General features: G+C 29.4%; 4 protein-coding genes across 9 annotated transcripts; 2 read left to right on the top strand and 2 right to left on the bottom strand.

The window, feature by feature from the left end:
* Positions 1-1,399: 1,399 nt before the first annotated feature.
* Positions 1,400-5,880, bottom strand: LOC122636809 (Hermansky-Pudlak syndrome 3 protein). The gene is made up of 4 exons (XM_043828411.1): positions 5,423-5,880; positions 2,043-5,332; positions 1,838-1,952; positions 1,400-1,718 (listed from the first exon to the last, which is right to left on the bottom strand). The coding sequence occupies exons 2-4, from the start codon at positions 5,259-5,261 to the stop codon at positions 1,537-1,539; spliced, it is 3,516 nt and encodes a 1,171-aa protein (XP_043684346.1). The 5' UTR covers positions 5,262-5,332; positions 5,423-5,880; the 3' UTR covers positions 1,400-1,536.
* A 220-nt stretch (positions 5,881-6,100) lies between these two features.
* LOC122636814 (borealin-like) lies at positions 6,101-7,254 on the bottom strand. Its single transcript, XM_043828418.1, has one exon. It carries the CDS (start codon positions 7,121-7,123, stop codon positions 6,227-6,229), a length of 897 nt encoding a protein of 298 aa, XP_043684353.1. The 5' UTR covers positions 7,124-7,254; the 3' UTR covers positions 6,101-6,226.
* Positions 7,255-7,556: 302 nt separating this feature from the next.
* On the top strand, positions 7,557-8,402 carry LOC122636816 (leucine-rich repeat-containing protein 51-like). Its single transcript, XM_043828419.1, has 2 exons — positions 7,557-7,784; positions 7,879-8,402. Exons 1-2 carry the CDS (start codon positions 7,664-7,666, stop codon positions 8,358-8,360), a joined length of 603 nt encoding a protein of 200 aa, XP_043684354.1. The 5' UTR covers positions 7,557-7,663; the 3' UTR covers positions 8,361-8,402.
* Positions 8,403-10,400: 1,998 nt separating this feature from the next.
* On the top strand, positions 10,401-21,610 carry LOC122636808 (putative mediator of RNA polymerase II transcription subunit 26). Of its 6 annotated transcripts, none has more exons than XM_043828407.1 (11): positions 10,403-10,805; positions 12,484-12,617; positions 12,761-12,889; positions 13,068-13,234; positions 13,359-13,518; positions 13,670-16,462; positions 16,595-16,975; positions 17,111-19,648; positions 19,885-20,005; positions 20,107-20,423; positions 20,746-21,610. In XM_043828407.1, exons 2-11 carry the CDS (start codon positions 12,611-12,613, stop codon positions 20,802-20,804), a joined length of 6,672 nt encoding a protein of 2,223 aa, XP_043684342.1. In that variant the 5' UTR covers positions 10,403-10,805; positions 12,484-12,610; the 3' UTR covers positions 20,805-21,610. The 6 variants fall into 6 exon arrangements, with proteins under 6 accessions (XP_043684344.1, XP_043684342.1, XP_043684343.1 ...); XM_043828408.1 differs by having other exon boundaries at positions 13,359-13,575; positions 20,176-20,423; XM_043828406.1 differs by having other exon boundaries at positions 10,404-10,805; positions 13,359-13,575; positions 20,729-21,610.
* Positions 21,611-22,614: the final 1,004 nt, after the last annotated feature.

The raw sequence follows: 22,614 nt of genomic DNA, 5'->3' as shown, positions 1-22,614 counted from the left end.
TTATATTGGATCTATAATAAAGAAAAATTATTCCTAAAGGCACATCAAAAAGAGTTACATATTTTATAATACAGATATTAATTGTGGAACACTAAGTTCTATAGAATCAATAAATTTAATAAAAAATAATTATTTTAAAGAAGTTTACTACTTCTATAATATATGTTATTTCCCTATAGCAAATAGGATTCAAAATTCTATAATACAAGTTATTAATAAAATTCAATAGTTATAGTATAAATTAAACGAAATGTACTATTTAATGTTATACTCATATTAAATATCAATCGAATCATGCTTTTAATTAAAAGAAATCTATCGTTTTCATTTCAAAATATCCATTCATTTACTCATGAAATAAATTATTTTTTAACGATCTTTGTTTATAAGAGGATCGAGTATTTATTTATTTATTTATTAAAAAAAAAAAAAAAAAAAAAAAAAAAATGTTCTTGATATATGTCAACAGTAAAATTACAATTGCAAATCTATGTATATACACAGTTATCTTACACACTCATAAATAGTTATTAATGATCATTTACTATCATATACAGATGGAAAAGTTAAGAATTATTCAATAAAAAAATTTACAGAAATAGTAAAACATAACTCAGTTTTACTTTAACAATGTAAAATATGCAAAAAGCTTGTATTATCTGAATATTATAGTATATAGTCTATACTATTTTATTACACATACATAAATATAATTTTTAATATAATTCTTAGAAATGAAGTATATAAAAATCACAAGCACACTCAATGTAAGAGATTTCATTTTATAAAATTTTCTAATACACAATTTTTGAGAATAAGAATTCATTTATCCTATTTGCTTCAGAACAGTATATATTTAAATGTAAACTACAATAGATCTCTCTATATAGAACATTGCAACATCTGATTATATCATAATTTTTCATTTATATATTTTTCTTTTTTTTTTTCTTTTTTCTTTTAATTCCTTTCAATTAATTTATAACATTCCATAAATCAAAGAATTTGCTCAACACGTTTGCTATAAATATAATTTTCAAATATTCGATGAAAATAAGATGCTGTTGTTGGAAAATACATTTGTTCGAAATTGAAATAATATTATCTTAATTAATTTTATATACTAATAAAATCCAATTAATATAACATAACAATTTATTAAAATTAATATCACAGTAAATTGTTTTAACATTACGACAGTAAAATCTTACAGAAACAAACAAATAATTCGAATTTGACAATTGACGAAATAAAAAAAATTATTACCAAACTAAATATAAAGGAAAAACTATATGGATAAAAAAAATATATATTTTTTTTTTATAGCAGTATGTAATACATACATATTATAGGACTTTTTTTTGAATCGGATATATTTGATTTCTATTCCTTTCTTTGAAATATTTAAAAGTGTACTTTATTATATTATGTAATATCATATATAACTTTCTAATTCCTTTAATAATTGTTATATGCCTCTTCAAATTTATTTATTTCTCTATATGTGATTTATAAGTAAAATTACCTAAGATGATTTTACAACTTTAAAGTTGATAATAATTGTTGGCTAGTTTCTATTATTAATGATTTCACATGATCTGCATGCATAATCTGAGTACACATTTCAGTACATTTTTGAAAAGCCATTGCATTATCTTTTGGTAAAATATGATGTAGACTTTTCAAAGGTAAAACGTGTGGTAAATGATGTAAAGTTTCTGCAATTATAAATCATTTCTAAGCATTTTTAAAAAAATATCAAATAATTATATTAAATCATATATAAATATTGTGCAATTGTTCAAAAATAATTTTTTTTTTATTTATAATAACTTACCCTTCATGATTTCACTATATAAACAATGTAATTCTGTTTGTTCAGTATATGTAGAAATTCTACTCTGTAATAACTCGATGAGATATTTCCACTCTACTTCTTTCATATATTTATCCTGAAATAATTCAAACCAGAATCTTAATTAGCTTTTCTATAAAATAAGTTACTAAAATAATTACTTTAATGAAGAAGATTTTTATTTTACCTTTGCGTATTGTAAAATTGCTTGAGGACAATTATCCATTAAAATTAATGTTACTTCTTCAGTATCTTGTATATATAAAGTTTTAAGTGATAAACTGCCATCAATATTTTGAGATTCAAGAAATTGTTTTACTTCTTGTAAACATTCAAGCGGTATAAATTCATATGATAGCACACATTGTAATTTGAACAATTCAGGATGAATGGTTTTCCCTGTATCAGATGTTGCAGTCATATTTATGAAATCTTTGAAATCATTTGTAGTTAAAATAGCTTGATAATCCTTCGCATATGGAGGCATTTTATTTAAGTATTGTGGCCTGCATTTTGCAAATATAAAATCTCTGTCAATATTGTCTTTATATTCTTTGTTTTCAATATTGTACATTTTTGTTTGTGTCAGTTTACCCAAGTATGAACGTACTAATAATTTAAATGCTTCTACCATAGCAAAATCAGAACATATTTTATTTCTATTTATGCCAGATAGATCGATCATCGATTTAATGTTAAAATAATTATGGAAATATTTTTCTATAAAAATTTGTAAGGCTGCTGCAGCATTGTGACCATCTCTTCCAACACGAGATGGTAAATATTCTAAAAAGGCTTGTAAGATTTGATGTAAAGATAAACCATTGCTATCTTCTTCTATTATTTGTATAAGTATCTCAGCAAATGCAATGGTTTTCTTATGTAACAACATTCCGGCAAAATCTGAAAATGTAGGGACTAGTGTACTTCTTTTTTTCACTGCTGTCATCTCAAATAATAAATCCCAATGTTCCAAAATCATTTTTTTAATACATTGTACAGAAACATGTTCTAGAATTTCTTCAGCATGATCTTGTTTTTGATTTTGTACATATAGCAAAGCTAATGCAAGACGAATTGGATCACATATCTCATATGATAATAGTAAATTTATTAACTTATCTGTCACATAATCTCTCAATACCACACTTCCAAAAATTAATTTCAATAATTCTTGCTTTTTTAATCTACAGATGATTTCTATAATATTGTGTCCTTGAAACAAAGTATCAGCTTCAGTGCCACATCTCATTATCATCAGTATGTCAGTTAAAAATGTTATAAGACCTGGTGCATCCTGAGTTGACTTTCTCGATAACACTTCAGAAGGTTTTAAACCTGACATTTTGTAATAAGGTATGCATAGTTCCCAATCTGATCCATATTCTGAACGTATATAATAATCTCCCAATAATGCACAAGATTGATTGTACAAATTTTTTAATTTCAACCAATTTCTATGTGTTGCATCATCGTCATCATTATCAAAACCATAATAAGAACTATCTTTAGCTAAGCGTATTAAAGCATGAGCCTCACCCAATAAATGTCTATATGTACTTGGACTTGATGATTTATGGCTTCTTGCAGCATTTAGAATGTCATAATATACAGTCTCCAGCTTAGGTAAAATTAATGAATATAATGTCCAAGAATTGTCAGCTTTAGCTAATAAAACTAAATAACTTTTTGTGTGTAACAGCTTTTGTATACCCAAAAATGGTCTCAATCCTATCAGACATACAGGTTCCGAGATACTTGGACAGGTTACTTTATACTGATCAATATCATTTAACATTTTTGCCACATAATGTGATAAGCGTAATGTATAAGATTCTAAACCAACATCAGTCAATGCATGAAGTACTGTATGCTCAAGTGCAATGTGATTAATGGGTGCAGTAAATGGATAAGTCGTTAAACAAGTCGCATCTAAAGGATTTGCACTTGTTGCTGAAAAATGATAAAGATATCCTTCTTGTATAGTACATACAAAGCAACTTATACCTTGTAAATATTTGTATTTGTCAGATCTTAAAATTGATTTCTTTATGCAAGATCCATTACATTCTTTTCTCATATATAATGGTTTTAACATTGAACATTTAAAATACTCCATGCTTCTATCTACTTCTGATTTATTATTAGCAATAGCAATTCTGAGAGATAGTAGATTTTTTACAGTATAATTTTCAGACCAGCCAGAATCAGGTGAATTAGTTTTGATAAAAACTTTCATATCCGGTGGATTTAAAGTGAAAGGACTAAGAGTATGTCCAGGACCAATTCTTTCCAAACTTATAGATGGAAAATTTATAGTCAATGGCTGTGAATTTGTATCGATAATTTCTTGAGCAACTAACCTTTGTAATTCTTCTTTTTCATTATATATCAAATGATCCCAGTCGATAAGTTCATTATTTTTTTTTGATTTTATTTTCTTGATATCTGTTGTTTCTGATTTGCACCATGCATTTATCTTTGACGTCATGTTCTTTTTGTTTTTACTCTTCATACTTGATGCATCATTATTTTCTAGCATAAGATGCGGTTCTGAAGTTTTATGCTTTAAATTTGTTGCTTGAGCAATTGTTTCTTGGTCCTGATTACTAGATGTATGATTATTATCAACAAGTGACGAGTCATTAGATATTGAAGTTTTGTCAATTGATGATTCGTTTGTAGATGTTAACGAGCTAAGTTGATCTATATCTTCATACATAGAATTGGTTAATCGAAAAACACATAAATTAGTACTATTCATAATAATTATAAAATCTTCCGCTATTTCCATATGCATAGGTGAAAATGAGAATCCTAAGGACCAAGGCCTTGCTTCAAAATCTATAAATTTTAATTTAGATAATTGTTGTGTTTCAACTTTATATTCGTGAAGTATAGCAGTATTTCCTGAAGCAATTAATAAATTTCCAGTACTTTGACAACAAGCTATTAATGTTGGTTGCACGCTCAAAGGCAATTCTATCATTTCCAAACTATTCAATGGTCGATTTAAACTTGGAGTTACACGACCTGCAATTCTAGCTCGCATCGGCTGACTTTGATCTTTTACTACCGCCCAATTTACATATATTCTTACAAAATTATTAGTAACTTTGTTCCCATGGTTATTACTTATATTGTCCCTAGAATATTTTGATTCTAATGTCACAACATAATCTCCTTTAGAACAATGTAATATTTGATTAATCATATCAACAGTTGGAAATATTGTATGCAATTTTATATCAGATGGCATTAACTCCCATACTTCAACACAATGTGTCGAAAGAGCTAACAATAACATTTCTCGTCCATTAGTATTTGCAACACATGTTGCAGTTGGTTCTTCAATTTGGGTAACATTCTGTCCCAAAAAATTATGTACTGTTATAACTCGTACCATGTTTACTTTGGTATGATATAATCTTTTAAGACATAATTATAAAATAAATAAATCCTTTGTTTTTAAAAAACCTATAATATTAAAAAAAAAAAAGGAGATAAATTATGTATAGTAATAGTATACATAATTTACAGTTAATTCAAATATGAAAATGATGTTACCTTGTTGCAAATAATCAAAGAAAATATATGAAATCATTATTTCATACACATCTCGTTTTACATAAATAAAAATATTTTTATAATCTTCTTTCTCAATAGAAATATCAAAGTATTATTTTTTTAAAGTTACATATTTCCGAGTTATCTGTGATAATAACTTTTATATATGTTTAATGAGGAATGATAATTACGATTAACGATAATAACCGTATTGAAATCCACTTGTAAATGTCGAACGAGAACAAATTCTTCTCGATAATTAATAATTTCTAATTAATCTTTTTATGTGAAAATTAACGTATACGGCTACACAAGAAAGGTATAGAGACATGTCAAGATCAACACTCGACTTGTTTGACATTTTCCATTTATATTACGCATGCGCAGATTCATTTATAGATACATATGTGATCTCAGCGCCATATAAGCGTTTTCATGTAATCAAATTAATATTGCATTATATACATTCTAAATCGTTAGAAAAAATACTGTTTTATATTTTTATTCAATAATGTCCGAATTCTATATTAGAGATAGAACATGTTAAACTTTTTCAATAATGTAATATATTCGAGAAAATTTCAAAACTATGCACAATTATTAATTATTTATAAATGTATTCATAAAATATATACTTATAGTATAACCTTAACTAATAATACAAATGAAATGGAAGGTACAATATTTAATAGTGATATATATAATTATAAAAATATTATAAAATTACAAATACTAGATGTACTATATTAATGTTGTGTTTTATTTTTGTAATACCAAATTTAATCGTTTTATATAACTTATAAGTTATTTCAATGAAATAACTTTCTCAATATGATCCTTAAGAGTTTCTAATTGACGCATAGTTTCTGGATCTAAAGCTGGTATATGTGACATACGTAATCCATCGTTAGGTAATAAGGACATAATGTTTCCATTACTTAAAGGTACATTAATATTTGCAGTTTTATCTGGAACAATAGCAGAAACTAATAATGGACTGCCTTGCATACTTAATACCATTTCTCCTTCACGTGGGCGTCTTAGTACATTCAAAGGAGTATTTGGTTTTACTTTAGGAGTAATAAGATTAAACTCATTCTTTGCAATCTTGGAAGGTGCTGGCGTTTTAAATTTATCTAATTTTAGTTGAGATTCCGTATCTATATATCCTTTATCTTTGTTTTTTATTAATGCTTTGTGTGTTATATCGACTAAAGCTGATGAACGATTTTTTGAACTACTACGAGTTATTCTTCTGGGTTTAGCTTCAGAAGCTATTTTTTTAGCTCTTGATGCACGAGATACACGTGATGTAGGTGCTCCTGTTGTCGTACCTTCCGTTACATAGCCATCGTCTGATGTAGTTGTACCACGTTTGGAAATTTTCTTTGCTTTAATAGTTGATGGTATATAAAATAATGATTGATCATTCATAGAGGATGTTACTTCATTACAATTTTCTTTTTCATCTTCTTTCCATGCAATAATTTCACCTAAAGTCATTTGTTTTAATTCTGCTGGTATACCAGCTAATTTAACATTGTGATAAGTCTCATAACTCTCGATACTCATTTTAGCTTCAGCATCTAACTTCATAATTCTCAATTGTACTTTCTTTTGAAAATCCTTTAGAAACAAATCTGATTCTTCTAAAAATTCTCGATTTTGTTTGGATTTACGTGTTTGTTTGGTACGTGGCATGCTTCCTAATTCATAAAATATTGGAAAAAACAAAACGATTGTATTCACTATATTATAAACAATAAATTAATCTAATAGATTTTCTTCACTTTTTCATATAATTAAGATGAACTCAATTTTAAATTCTATTTACTGGACAGTTTCAATCCATTAAATAAAAATACACAAGAAAATCTTATTATAAAGATTATAAATAGTGTTGCCCTCTAATGTGAACAAATTCAACTAAATGCGAAAATATTTATAATGACTTTTCTTTTATAATATACATTTATAGAATTATTATAAATTGTACAATTAATTACTGAGTTTAAAAAACTATAAATATTGATTAATTATTCTTTTAATATTCACAACTTGAAATTTGAATTCCATTAATATGAAGTTCGTTCCTCATTAAAATGTTTATATTGATTGGATAATTTCATGCGTATAAAATATGTTAGATCGATTATCATTTCTTTACATTAATCTTACAATCGTTATAAACAATTTCATATTTCAAAGTTATAAATTATTACTTTTTGTTGTCACTGCTATATGATGAATACTAATAATGGAAATGTCAATTTTACTTCTGATTATAAACGAAACGAACAAGAGGAAATGTTAATAGCACCACCATTAGATTTTTCCTTCAAAAAAGCAACTAACGTGAATGGTATGTACAAATTAAATAATAATTTCTTTTTTATTTGATTTGTAATAATTAATAAATATTAATATTAATAAAAAAATTACTAACCAATTAAAAGAACTAGTTAATCAACAACCTCAGACGATACGAACTGTTAAAGCACCAATTCGAACGTCCAAAGATCGTTTTGCAACAAGTACGATATGGTTGAGTAATAATTTATTAACATCCATGGATGGATTTGAAAATTTTTGCAAAACTGTTCTAGAAGATCCAACTTTTTTAAGTTGGTTAGATCTTTCATTTAATGAGATCACCGAAATTGGAGACGATATCACAAAGTTTCCTAATTTAAAAATTTTATATTTACATGGAAATAATATTTCAAGTATAAATAATGTATTAAAATTAAGAAAACTATGTAATATGAGAGTCTTAACGTTACATGGAAATCCGATAGAAACTTTACCTTATTATAGAGGTTATATAATCAATGTTATGTCACAATTAATCAATTTAGATTTTTCGCCAATAACTATAGCTGAAAAGAAACGAGCATTACCTACTGGATTTTTTAAAATAATAGAACCCGCTTTATAAACATATGTGTTTACATTTGAAATTGTTTATAAATTATTGAAATTTTTGTTTGCGTAAAATTAACCTATAGAAATAATGTATCATATATTTATTTACTAATTTGCATTTGTTACTCAATTCTGAAACAAATATTATAAAATTATTAAATTATCATTATAAAATGTTAGATTACTATATTCTTTCTTGGCTTTTACTCAGTGCCATAAGATATAATTTGAAGATCCTTGTGAAATAATTTGAAATTCTTAAATTAAATTCAATATTGTTATAAATTATATTAATAAATTAAATAAATTGTCATAGACAAAATACACGTGATTACTATTAAGTTTCGTAATATAATAAGTAACTTCTATTTTGTATATGCAGTAAATCGGCTACTTTAATTTTGATTGCTTTATATTGTATTGATTCGTCACAAATTCATTTCTATTGGTCGGTGATTCATATGAATGTTCTGATTGGTTCAATATGAAATTGTGATTTCTCACGAGATGGCATTACGATCTATCTAAAGAAACGTAGAATCTTATCAAAAATTATATGGCTAGTGGTCTATTCTTGAAAATAGTTTGCTTCTCTGATTGTCACTCTAAACATCTCTGGATACAGAAAATTTGCTACAGGCTCTGCGTTATTGTGGATTATTATAATATATTTATACAAAGTACGTATGTGTGTGTATATATATACATATATATATATATATTCTGAAATAATAATAACTTAAATACATTGTATAAAATTAATTTTTTATTGGAAGTGTATGTGCAAGTTACATAATAATTTTTCTCTTTTTTAACAGAAAGTATTACAGACATACCTGCAAATTTTGTATTGTAATAATCATATTTTTGTCTAACTTTTTAAGATCATTTTTTGAATTTATTACAAATTTCTACCAAGTAATTAATCATATTATTTTTTCTTAGCATACTTTATTGATTTATCTTTAGTTTTATGTTCTTTTCTGAAATTATAGAATAAAGCATTAAATGTAAAAAAGATTTTGATCTTTTTTAGATGTCGGCTGAATGTAAACAGTTACCCAAACCAAAGCTTCGTAATTTATTGTTAGGGAAGATGAAGATTGCTTTTGTTGGTATGGCAATATCTGGAACTCTTACGACATTATGTTACAAAATATTTGTTGGCGATGCAAGGAAGAAAAGATATGAAGAATTTTACAAGTAATATATATGTTATTTAATATTTCTTATTGTTATATAGTAATTGTTATAGTACATCATTATATAGTATATTGTTTCATAAAGTATATATTTTACTTTTCTTTTATATTTATTACTATACACATTTCATCGATCAATTTACAGAAAATATGATGCGGAAGCAAAACTGAAGATCATGTGCGATTCTGGTTATATGCACTCCTGTGGAAATAATCCTATAATTTATGAGTAATTATTCAAACATTGTATATAGTTTGTCATAGTATACCGAATTCATATATATATAATAATTTAAATAAAATATATATCTGTTATATAAACATGTCTATAATACATTAAATTTTTATCAAATATGTTTTTTTAGATAATTGTATGAAAATATTAGTTTTGTTTTAATGTTTTAATATTAATATTTTGTCTATAAATTAAGATTGTTTTATATTCTTATTATGAAGGTTACAAATTCATGGTTTAAAAAATTATTCTGATATAAATATAAGTTTATTTTAATTATTGATTTATTATAGGTGTGTGTGTGTGCATATATAAATTTGCATTCTCGAAGGTTTGTAGAATTGTACTTTATAGAGAAAGAAATGAAAAATATTTAGATGCGTTAAATGACTAATGTATCATCGAATAACTTTAATAGTATCTGTAATCATGTATTAATATTACTAATAATAGTATATTAGTACTAATATATATGTATTATTATTTTAAATAGTATGCTATTAATAATAAGTAATATTAAAGTATATTAAAATAATGAAAAAATGAGAATTTCTTTAATTAAGAATTAAAAATCTCAACAGATGCATATATGTAAAAATGCTATTCATTCAAAAGAAACATTCATGAAGTTAGATTAATTAATATTTGTTAATATAATTTTTTCGAGAGTTTCGAATAATAATTCTAAACAGTGATAGAAGAGGTTAAAGAAACTTCGATGTTAAAATAATTGGTAAGATGGCGCCGCAGAAATACCCAGTATGCCCCGCGCGATTGATTTGCGCATGTCAGTTGTTCGCATTGCAAATGGCGGCTCCTTGTTATTGTTCATGGCGTTTTATGACTTGTCCCTTTATATTACCGATTATGTCGAGTTTTTTTGCGATCTTCACCGCGCGCACTGTGCAGAAAGTGGAATAAGATACGCGCGGTGTATTTTAGGTTAAGCTAAGTGCTTTTGTGGTGTGTCTCCGTGCGATTTGGACGCGAGAAATCCCACACGAAATTGGAAAGAAATGGGGTAACGTTAAAATTTTCCTGTGTTCATACGGTATCAATTCATAGTATGCGAGGACTAATATGAGCCTCGGTGGTTCCTATAGTTCTTCCATTGAATCTAATCTTGTTTGGTAAGCAAACATAACGATGATACGCATTGAACGTTCGTTAAATAAAAATCTTCCGGATCTTTTGACGGTCTATCTCAACATGCTCGAGCCCACTTCACGTACACCTCCCCCGACGGACAAAATGGTGGCCCCCCGATATCCAATGGTCTGGGTGCCTTATTTCGCCAAAAATCATTATGGAATTTCTCGATAGGCCTTTTATTTTTTTCTATACTTACTTTATTTAGATCAATGAAATACTTCATATTTGCCGCTTAGTTCTATCAAGATATTCTATAACCTATTTTTGCTTATATAAAAATCGTGCCCCTGTCTAGTGGCCTAAAAGATTTTAATTGCCGTTCGTAAATGGTGAGACTGTTTTCTTTCTTTTTTTCCTTTTCTTTTCTTTTTTTCTTTCCTCTTTTTTTTTTCTTTTTTTCTTTTTTCTTTCCATGTATTATTTCGTTATACCATGTCAATTGATTCGAGGATAAATATTGTAATCGTTCAGATGCAATTTTCATATTTTCTTTATAATCATGTCTCTCTTGGTAAAATCATAGACAAGTTATAACCTAGTCATACTTTTCACTAGCATTTTGTGTTTATGGACAATTACTATCATTCTTATGCAAGCGAACCAACGATTCTTAAGGGTATTGGCATTATTTTTGTTACGATCTTTTAAATTAATAATTTTACATTTGAAAATTAACTATTTATTATTTTATTTTATTGTTTATTTGTTTTCTTCTTCATAAAATATTGCATATATGTAATGAATAAAATATAGTTGAGCTTTGAAAAAGCAACAATTGATAAGAAAATAAAATATACAATATCGTGCATTAAGTGATTTATAAAAATAATAATAGAAATTAATTTTCCATTTATATTTATTTATATAATTATTATTACCAGTTGATATATGATGACAGAACATTATTTTTTATATTTTATAGAATCTTATAAAAAAATAAATATTTAATTTATTTTGAACTTATTGAAATATGATAATAAAGATATTTCTAATGTTATTTTGTCATAACATTGTTTAATTTAATGTTCTGGAAAATTTAAGTATATAAATATTATTAATAAATAATAGGAGTAAAGTTGCACATGTTACAAAGTATTATATATTTTAAAGAGGTTTTTTTTTCTTTTAATCCACATATTTTTTCAATATGTTCCACCATTTTTATAATTAATTCATTGTATAAAATATACAAAGAGCATATGCATATATATATTAGATTATTATAAGTGAATATTAAATTATAGATCTGTTTAATAATCTGTTTAATATTTATACTATATGATTATGTAGTTATAAGTACCATTGCTTTTATCTTTCATAACCTTTCTTTTGATCTTGAATATTTCATATAAATATTTTGGATTAAATAAGACCGAAGTGTTTTTTTTTTTTGTAGTGTAGTGTTGTGTGTGTATATGTGTGTGTACGCGCGTGCGTGTGTGTGTGTGTGTGTGTGCGTGCATGCATGTATATAAAATATTTTTTTTATTGGATTTTAATCATTCTTTTTTCTTTTTTCTTTCTTTCCTTTTTTTTTATAACAGTAGACAAGTGCATTAGTGCTGGAGTGGTTTGGCGTTGTCGGTTTACAACCGACGGAGAGACATCTCATCACATATATATTGTCTTAATACCCTGAGGTGTCTTCACGCTCCCTGGGTAGTTATGTGATTTATGATTGGTATGTATGTCTTAATTTTTTAAATAATGAAATCAAGTTCAAAATTCATTTATTTTATCTATTAAATTTATAATTATGATATATGAAATTAAAGATCGATAAAATTTTAATGTTAAACAAATAACAAAAATTATATAATGCAGTCATGGCGGCAGACAGTGATGGTGATCTGATTGAGACGGTGGTAACTTGTGAGGGTGACCTTGGTGACCCAGAATTTCCACGTAAATTTAAAACCATTGTTGACCGTCTTAAATCTCTGCTATGTAAAGGTATTATGAATCTATTGCTATTCTTTTATTTTTTTTTTATTTTTTTTTTTTAATTAAATTTTAATCTATAAAAAAGTTTCATATATAATATAATAGTATAATTATTTTTGTTATGTAAAATAATTTTCTATTTTTAAATTTTCTATTGTTTAAAAAAGAAATTATTTATAATTTGCAGAGAAAGGAGATGGTCTCAAAGTTAACAAAGTAGAACCATGGAATTCTGTAAGGGTCACATTTTCCATACCAAGAGAAGCTGCATTGAGATTGCGAGAATTAGCAGCACAAGGATCTCCAACACTTACTCAACTTGGCATTCTTTCTGTACAGGTTGAAGGAGACCAGGTATATTTATTGTTTTATAGATGCTAATAACATTATTAAATAAAGTAGTAAGTTAACAGTAGTAAAAGTATTTTCATCGCAAATATTACAAAAGCAATAATATAGTATATTTACTTATTTCTAGGTTATATCTTTAAGGATAGCAAGTCGATTTGGAGGTGAGGCACAAGAAATTGTCTTACGTTCAGGATCTTCGCAAGATGCTGGAAATAAATCTCAAAGTGAATCTACAAATAGTTCAGTCACCATTGACAATGATCCTACAACTGCTTTACCTGGTCCAAGTAATACATCAACAATATCTTCTGCATTACGAAATGTTGCTCAAATAATAGCAGCTGGTATGTTTGTTTAATATTAAACAAACATATTGAATTTAAACAAACATATTAAAAAAATAAATATATTTCATTATTATCATTTATACTGTTTCAGGTACATCGTCAGAGAAAGCTCCTCAATTCCGTTCTCCAAATGTTGTGGCACCAACAGACTGTGATCCTATCCCACCTTTTCTTGCAAAACCTGTGCCGTCAACGGCTGGTAGTAATGGTGTTGGTACTTCTGGCAACCAATCAGTCACTAATTCTAATGCTTCACCCAGAAATAATTATAATGGTCCATTCCCGTTTGCTAGCATGACACATGCTGCTCAAGCAATACATAGTCGAGAATCACAAGCTACAACAATAAAAAATACAATTCAGTTTAAACAGCATACACAGCCACCACCGCCTTATCCGATACAAGATAATTTGGCAACAGTAACAGCCTTATCCAGTGGTCATACAACTACACAAACTGTAGTTACAGTTGGGCAATTAACAACTCAGTATAAATCTCCAATTACCACGACTTCTAGTCTGTCACCAAACAATGGTAACCATTTAACAGGAAATTCCAATGGTAGTGGTAATCAAGTTGCTTTATCAAGTCCATTACTTGTGAATCTTCTGCAAAATGATGCTACCTCACATTCAAATAATGTGATACCTGGTCAAAAAATGTTGCCACCAGCTGTTGTTGATAGCTCAGGATTGGCAAATCGTATGAGACCTACGAAAAAGCCAACTGTTAGAAGAAAAGAGCTAACGTCGCCTAGTGAATCGCCACCAAATTTGGATTCATTAAGGACGGAAGATCTGATAGGAGGATCAGCTATTATTCCAGATATATCTCAAAGTTCACCATCTTCAGCATTTGTTGCAGTTAATGCAAATCAACCGTCATCAATTCCTCAACAACATACAGTTAATGTAATTGGTGGTAGTAATCAGAATATAATGACACCACAAACGGTCCACCAAGTGCCAGTTGTTGGACAGATACAGCAACAGACACCACCAATACATACTCCAGTACAAATACAGCAAAAGTTTCCTATCAGACAAGAATTGACTTATAGGCCTTCACAAATGCAAATACAAAGTCAACTTCCTGCTAGGCATTCAGTGAATGGACAAGTTAGAACACCTTTACAACAGCGGCAATTATTGCTTCAACAACAACAGCAGCAGCAACTTTTAGCTCAACAGCAACAGCAGCAACAATTAGGCCAACAAAACATGACTACATCACAATTAATAACTCAGCAAGGACCTACAACGCAGCAGGCATTGTTGCAACAGCAAAACACTAATGCTCCATTGCAATCGACATCTTTACCAAGTCAACCAGTTATACAACAGCAACAAGTTCTACAACATCCAACAGTAGCATTAAATGTATCACAACAAAGGCTAAGTTACTTAAGTAATCAACGTCAACAAACACCTCCACCATATCCACGACAACCAGTACCACAACAACCTCATTTACCACAACAAAGTCAGACGTTGAATGTACAACAGCAGTTACATCACAATCAATTGAAAAATATGAATGTCAATACAAGTGCAACAACAGACTTTCGTTATGGGCAAAGTCAAAATATTCTCAGTAGAAATTATCAGCCATCTATTAGCACTTCTAATGGACCTACATGGAGTACACAAAGTAGTTCCATTCCACAGGGTGCTCAAGTTAATACTACAAGGCTCACAGTCTCAAATCAGGTTCCAGGTGCCTTTTCTCAGTGTGGCTCTCATATGAATCATACTCCTACGACTACTGCGACTGCTGCCATTAATAAAGTGGAAACATCAGAGTCCCCAAAACCTGAAGAAGAGACACCAGAGCCAGAGTATACATCAACTGGAAAAATCCGCCAATTTCTCATAAATCCTCTTACTGGTCATTTAGAACCAATGCCTAGCGAAAGCTCTGATTCAGAACCAGAAAGTGCAGTTGATAATCAGGATGATTTCTTTTCTTTTCCATCTCCTTCAAATGATAGATCAAATTCTATCTTTTCTGATGATGATGCTGATAGTAATTTTTCAAGAAGAAACGATACTACGACCAATACCGATCAATCAGATTCTGAGACAACGGTCAAATCTACAGCCAGTGAAGGAAGTTTAAAGCATAGTAGGATAAAACCTACAAGAGAATCTGCGCACAGTCCAATGCCCGGAGAAAAGATTAAACTCCGATTAAAATTAGAAAAATCAGAACCAGTTACCCAAGCATATAAAGTTGATGTATCATTTGTAAACACACCACCTGTTAGGAAAGTTGATAAGTCGGTAAACAAAATGTTTACTACAGGTATCTCTAGCTCAGGGACTGGTGACGAACCACGAGTGCCTCCCTTACACATTTCTTTAAGAGGACGTAATGCTTCTGTAGTACAAATCAGGAAGAAAGAAAAAAAGTCTCTGAAAGATGGGGAAACTGATGTAGCTAATGTAAAAAGAAAAGGAAAATTGAAAAAAATGAAAGAATGTATAGATGGGAACAAATTGCTGCAAAAAAAATCATCACTGAACATGATTATAGGTACTTCGTCTGCTTCTAAACTACCCCTATCCAACTCTGCGATGATCAATAGCGCCAGTACCATTAGCAAAATGAATAATATTCTTCAAACTGTTGTTGCAAAACCTAATGCCTTTAAGCAAGAAGTGTCAGTAGATTCCATGAGGCTGCAAGGTGGGCTCATTAAGCCAAGTTCAAGTAAAAATAATGATGTGGATGATATACCACTGAACAGTAGAATTCCATCTCCATCTAAACATAAATCTACTATTTTAAATCAACCTTTGAATACACCACAACAAAATATAACCAAGAATCAAATGGAAGTTGATGTACAAAATCATACGCATGAACAAAAAATAGGGGGAGGTAAGATAGTAACATAATATCAAAATATTGTTACATATAATTAAAACTGTTATGGTTATATCTATATTTAAGTATATTAAGAGATTTATTCATATTTTTATATAATAATTTATTCACTGAAAAATTTTATAGGTAAAACCAAAAGAAGAGATTCCAAGAAGAAGTCAGAATCTGGAGATGGTATGCACAGAGAACAAAATTTATTGTCAGGTGGTAGAATTTTAGATAATCAAGCCAAATGGAGAAAATTGGGTTATAAAGGTGATTCCCATCAAGCGATACGAAAGTCAGATACACTTTTAACAGGAAACGATTTCACAACTGTTAAAAAAGTCGGCGAAATCAGGAGAACCAGTGACAGTGACATAAATAGATCAGCTGTAGAAAAGAACAATGCTTTAAATGCGGTCACCTCAAGATTAACAGAAATAAATGGTGTAAAAAGTGATTTAATTAATCAAGAGAAAAGAAGACGTTTAAGTTTAATGGATGAAAAGGATTTGCATTTAGGAGGTAAATTTAAAGTTTATTCTTTTTATCTTTATGTAAGTGTCATATTATATTTTATTTTTCTCTACTTTTTTTATTTGTATAAAGTATAAGTTATAATTTACGACAAAAATCAGACATTTTTCTAATTTATTGCAGAATGTCATAACACAGAGGCTACCAATCAGAGCAGTCAAAAAGTTGTTTCTGAGTCTTCTTCACCAAATGTTGTTTCAAATGCAAAAAATGTTACCAATGTACCTTATGAGAGTGAAACACAAAATTTAAAAACAAAAAATGCAATAATGCAAAATGATTCTAATGCATCAAACAATTCCGAAGTTAAAGTGTCTGTGCTTACGGATATGGCAACTAAATGTCCTCAGCAATCCATTAACAGAATTACAACTGTCAAAAGTAAACCAGATATTGACAATTGCAAAGTGAATGCAAATACATTAACTAAAAATCAAAGTCTTGGACAGAAATTAAAAAATCACATGAATACTAAGAATGACACAAATGCTACTATTAATAGGCACAAGGTAGAACATTTTAATAATAAAAAGATAACTCAGAATCACATAATAAAACAAGCTGACAGAACTGTGATTGAAAATAAGTTGGATAGTTCACAGAGGATAAGTTTATTAAAAACATCACAAAGTTCAATAATCAGCAACACAGTGGACCAAGTTCCCAGACCCCAAAGTAATGATTTAACAACTGGCAAGCCAACTTTACCTATTGGGGAAATCAATGTAACGGAAGCTAAAGTGAAGCAGAAGTTACTTGAGAATACAACAGTTCCTATTGGAATTGGTGTTGATGCAAGCGTAGAAAGAGTTGGTAGTGGAGGAGGTGGGGAGGATTCGGGGATAGAATCTATGGATGCTCTTTCAGAAAAGTCACCAAATCAGGGGGAATCACCTTTACATAGGCCAGTGACTGAAACAGTGACACAAAGCAGCACTAAAAGTGTTATTCAAGGGGAACCATCCCTGCCAACCACCAATAAGAACGTGCCTTCCTCAACTAATAGTAGTGATATGTGTTCAAATACCCATACGGAACTTCTTAAGTCCAATGCCCCACAAAGATTAAGCCCTGTGTCTGTTGCAAGTTATCTTGAAAATCATCTTAATTGCAATGTACCACATTCTAGTGAACAAGATACGAAGAATATACCTAGTGAAAAGACAGTAACAATAACAACAACTTCAAGAACTAGTGGTCATAATAGTGACTTGGTTACTAGTTTAGAGATAACTGAAAATGAAAAAAGTGTTTCCAATCCACTAGTGACAGGATCAGTGACTGTCGTGACTGGCACTATAAGTAGTGGCATGGATAGTGATAATTTATTACAATGTGCGCATCAACAAATAAGCAACTTCTCTGAAACAGACAATTGTAGCATTAAATTAGAAGGTACTATTAACCAAAATGAGCAGGGTACGACAAACTCTAAGCACGAAGTGTTAAGGGATACAGAAGATAAACTTGAAGACAGTGTAAAAACAATAACAGAGAGTGACAGTGCAATTAGATTAAGTGAAGAACCTCAAGGACAGAATAATAATGGTGTGCCTCTAATTCAAAATCATGTTACATATAGTAAAGTTAAAACAGAAAAGCTTGATAATACAGTTACAAACAAAGCTACCACAGTGGTGGATAATACATGTCCAAATAATCAGAGTCACAGTCCAGAAATCAAAGCAGAGCCTGTAATCAATGTTAAAGTGGATGACACAAGGCAGGTTGATCAGTCAGATAATTCTAAAAATAATGTATCATTGAACACAGGCTCCGTTCAAGTAGAATCTTGTACTGATCAAAACCAAAAATCTAATGTACAAACTCCTCAACAAATCTCAGTCAGGGAACCTTCAATGAATCTTCAAAAAGTTACAGACGATTTGGTTAAGAAAATTGTTAATGATGCCAGTGAAGTAAATATAGGTATCCAGTCACCTCTTGGTGAGGATCCACAGCCAATTAGGATTACACCACCATTGTATACATATTCTAATCCAGTTGTTTTGCAAAGAGATGAGACTCCAAGCCCAGCAGCACAAAATCTTGAAGTAGATTCCAGCGATGTAGAGCATGTAAAACGGAAACGCAGAAGAAAACAGGAATTAGAAGGTCGACAGGATGTCATATGTATCGAAGACAATGATGAAGCACATTTTGTGGAAAGATTAAATTCTAATAACTCAGACGATTATATTAAAAGACCACCTAAATCTTTGCTAGAACAACTTTTAATAGAAATTCCAAGTGAAAGTAATGAAAAAAGATCACTGAGAACTAGATCACAAAAACTTAACAGTCCAGACATTGCCAAAACTCCAAAAAGCAGCCCACATGGTCCTAATAAGCTGGAGGAAAGACGTAGTATATCACCATACGCAAAAGCTAGTCCAAAGTTAGGATCATCTAAATTGTCACCGAATACAACAACTATGAAAGTAGGGAAAAGAAAACGACAAGAAAGTGAAAGTTCTGTAGCATCAAGTACGGCCGATGATCCACAACCACGACCAGGAAAACGAAAATGTTCCGAAAACGCTGCAGAACTCATCAAAGCTTGTATGGGCGTAGAAGAAACTGGACCTATTAAGAAACAAATACCTGGCAAAGAAGAACAGCCCAAAAAGGGATTCAACATATTGGCTAAAGCTAAAAAAGGTGTGCTTACCATATATTATATTATATTACACACATACACACTTCTTTTTTTTTTATAATGTCATAAATTATTATGAATTATTATCACATTATAAAGACTGCCAAAAACAAATATTTCTAGTTGTCAGTTGTCCTTGTTTATTACTATTGACCTTAAATATAAAACTTATAAAAGCTGGTCGATTAGATTTATTTGCATATTGAATCTAATCGATTTGATAATTTTATATTTTTAGGTCCCATTGTGGTAGAAGTAGATTCTTCTGACGATGAACCATTGATTGAATCTGTAGGAAAAGCAAGAATGAGATTGTCAGATGAAACAACCGCTGCTTCTCCAAAGCCTAAAGATCAAAAGTAAGCAATACTGATACGTGATTACGTGCAGCGTAATGTAAACTTGACTTAGCCGCACTTAACGAGAAGTATTCCATGTAAATGAATTGTTATCATTCTAGAACAAATTCAACTACAACTGTTTCTGGCAGTCCAATTAATTCTAGTAATATATCAAATTTCAATGCCAGTAATAGAGTGCAAAGAGAAGGCCGTTTATTAACAACCAAACAAGCAAGTACACCGACAGCTGTGAATGCTGGAAAAGAAAGGCTACGTGGTACTTCAGTATCAAGTAATGAATCAGTAGGAGAAGTAACAACAAGACGATCTGTTCGACAGAATACAGCTTCACCATTAGCAACACCGGCAAGCAATACAAGGGGTGCATCTAGATCTACAGAAGACGTAAATAGAAGAAAAACTCGAAGTGGAGCTGGTATGTATAAAATATTCATTTAAAAGTTAATCATAATATAATTCATTTTTAAATATGATACATTTTTAAAGTTAGTGAATAAGAAATACATATCTTTATTCTGATTTATTTGTCTACGTAGAAAGCATTTAAAAATATCTTTATATTATATTCAAAAAGCATAATTTTTTCTTTTCTTTTTTTTCTTTGTCTCTCATTTTTTTTTGTTTTTTTTTTCATTTTTCTCTCTCTTTTTTTTTTTTTTTTTTAGTATAAATTAAGTTACGTATTCCCTATACCGTTTTAATTGAAAACACCTCGTACAGCGGGAACATTGTTTTAGTAACGACTGAGGCAGCAGAACAGGCGAAACGGAGGCGAATATCCCGAGAAAACAAATGACCCTCGGGAAGTGACCTTGACAGTGATTAGCTACCGTCGCTTGTCAAGGCCTATCCGTCTGATTATCAATCCATTATAAACGATTACTTGATCGCCGTGTGGCTGGACCCCACCTGGTGAATGTGTATGTGTCGATAGCGCACAAACATTGTATATGTCTGGGGGTTTTATAGCAATCGGAACGCTGGATGGTGTAAAAAAGAAATAAATTTATGTTATATCATAAGAAGCTGAATGATCTATTTTAAAATATACAAAAAATATGAACGAAAAATATAAACTTTGAAGCTTCGTTTAAATATTTTTTGTATATTCTGTATAAAATTTTCAAGTTTTCTTTAATAATGTACTATAAGAAAAGATTTGTATTCCATCTGAACGATCGTCATTGGATGTTACTTTTTTAAATATCTAAGAATCTTAATTCTAAAGGAAGATCAATATGAAAAAAAAAGATGAGAATGATGTATTTTTCACTGTCCAGCATTCTTTCTTGCAATCTACTCCTCTAAACAACAAAGTTTAGTTACTCAGAATCTATTCAGCATCTTATGTTTTGATCTAAGTAACTAAACTGGATTTAAAACTGCCGAGTCATTATGTAACTTTCTTTTACCAATTACAAGTTATTATTATTCATTTATAGAACGAGGTCGCATTATTATATATGTGCAATTCGGTCAAGTTCGATTTTTATGTTTGAGGTCAATATTTACAGCTCTATGTGTGCGCGCGCGCGCGTGCGTGTGTATTATTTATATATATTTTATTTATATATATGTATATAAATATATATATATATACACACACACACACACGTTTATGCGCACGCGCATGCCTTCCTACACACACACATTACACACAGCAGACAGACAACATAGGTAGAGAGAGGGAGAGAGAGAGAGAGAGAGAGAGAGATAGATAGCCGCGCGCGCGTGTGCGTATATCATCGCTATGTATATGTATATATATAACGCGCGCGCGCACAGACACACATACATATACACATTTTCTTTCATGAATATACCCAACAGAAAATTATGCAAGAATTCTTTTTACACAGATGAAGGCATAACTTTCTGCTCTTTATTCTTAATATTTTTTCTTTCTTTCTTTTTTCTTTCATATCATTTTTATTTCTTATTCATGGGAATTAAATAATGGTAAAAGAAAGATAAAATTTTATAGGTCAAACATGAAAATCTCTGATTCTACTGCCGTAATTTAATACATTATTTCTGCAGATATAAATTTTATTAAACGATGGGCTTGGGTCGCTACTATGACAACTACTTCACTGATAGATTTTGTTTAAAAAAATGTTAAATATTTGTAGTTGTTTATTTATTCTATTTTAATTCTTCTTGTTTCTATAGAATTTCTCATTCTATATATATTCTGTGTTAATGCATAAAAAATAATGTTCACTATACTCATTCTTGATATTTCATGAGTATAATAAATTATATTTAAAGGTGCAGTGTATCGAACACATTATTTTCATTTATTCTTATTTGTATAAAAATCTTACAATTGATTTTGAAGTACCTCTGAGATAAAACAACATACTTTGTACCTTCTGAAAATTAACACTTTATCACAATGTTTAAACATAGATGTATGGTATTTGATTTTAAAAGATTTTGTTTAGAACTTAAGTTTATATCTATATTATATTTCTAAATATACATTAGTTACTACACAATTTCTAAATTTTTTAAATTGGTAAGCACAGTCTTTCAGTGAAATGTTCGTCAGTAGTTATAATATTGCAGAAAACACAGGGGTATAAGGCTATTATTAAAAATGA

The sequence above is a fragment of the Vespula pensylvanica genome, chromosome 23 (assembly GCF_014466175.1).
Source record: "Vespula pensylvanica isolate Volc-1 chromosome 23, ASM1446617v1, whole genome shotgun sequence".
Lineage (NCBI taxonomy): Eukaryota > Metazoa > Arthropoda > Insecta > Hymenoptera > Vespidae > Vespula > Vespula pensylvanica.
This window is presented reverse-complemented; position numbering and strand designations above follow the sequence as displayed.

Excerpts from the sequence above, each read along its gene's own strand:
- LOC122636814 (XM_043828418.1), bottom strand. The coding sequence starts at position 7,123 with ATGCCACGTACCAAACAAACACGTAAATCCAAACAAAATCGAGAATTT.
- LOC122636809 (XM_043828411.1), bottom strand. The coding sequence starts at position 5,261 with ATGGTACGAGTTATAACAGTACATAATTTTTTGGGACAGAATGTTACC. Across the intron at positions 1,953-2,042 it reads CAATTTTACAATACGCAAAG|GATAAATATATGAAAGAAGT; the intron begins GTAAAATAAAAA and ends GAATTATTTCAG. Across the intron at positions 1,719-1,837 it reads ATATAGTGAAATCATGAAGG|AAACTTTACATCATTTACCA; the intron begins GTAAGTTATTAT and ends TTATAATTGCAG.
- LOC122636808 (XM_043828404.1), top strand. Across the intron at positions 16,976-17,110 it reads AAAGGATTTGCATTTAGGAG|AATGTCATAACACAGAGGCT; the intron begins GTAAATTTAAAG and ends AATTTATTGCAG. Across the intron at positions 19,649-19,884 it reads ATTGGCTAAAGCTAAAAAAG|GTCCCATTGTGGTAGAAGTA; the intron begins GTGTGCTTACCA and ends TTATATTTTTAG.
- LOC122636816 (XM_043828419.1), top strand. The coding sequence starts at position 7,664 with ATGATGAATACTAATAATGGAAATGTCAATTTTACTTCTGATTATAAA. Across the intron at positions 7,785-7,878 it reads AAAAGCAACTAACGTGAATG|AACTAGTTAATCAACAACCT; the intron begins GTATGTACAAAT and ends ACCAATTAAAAG.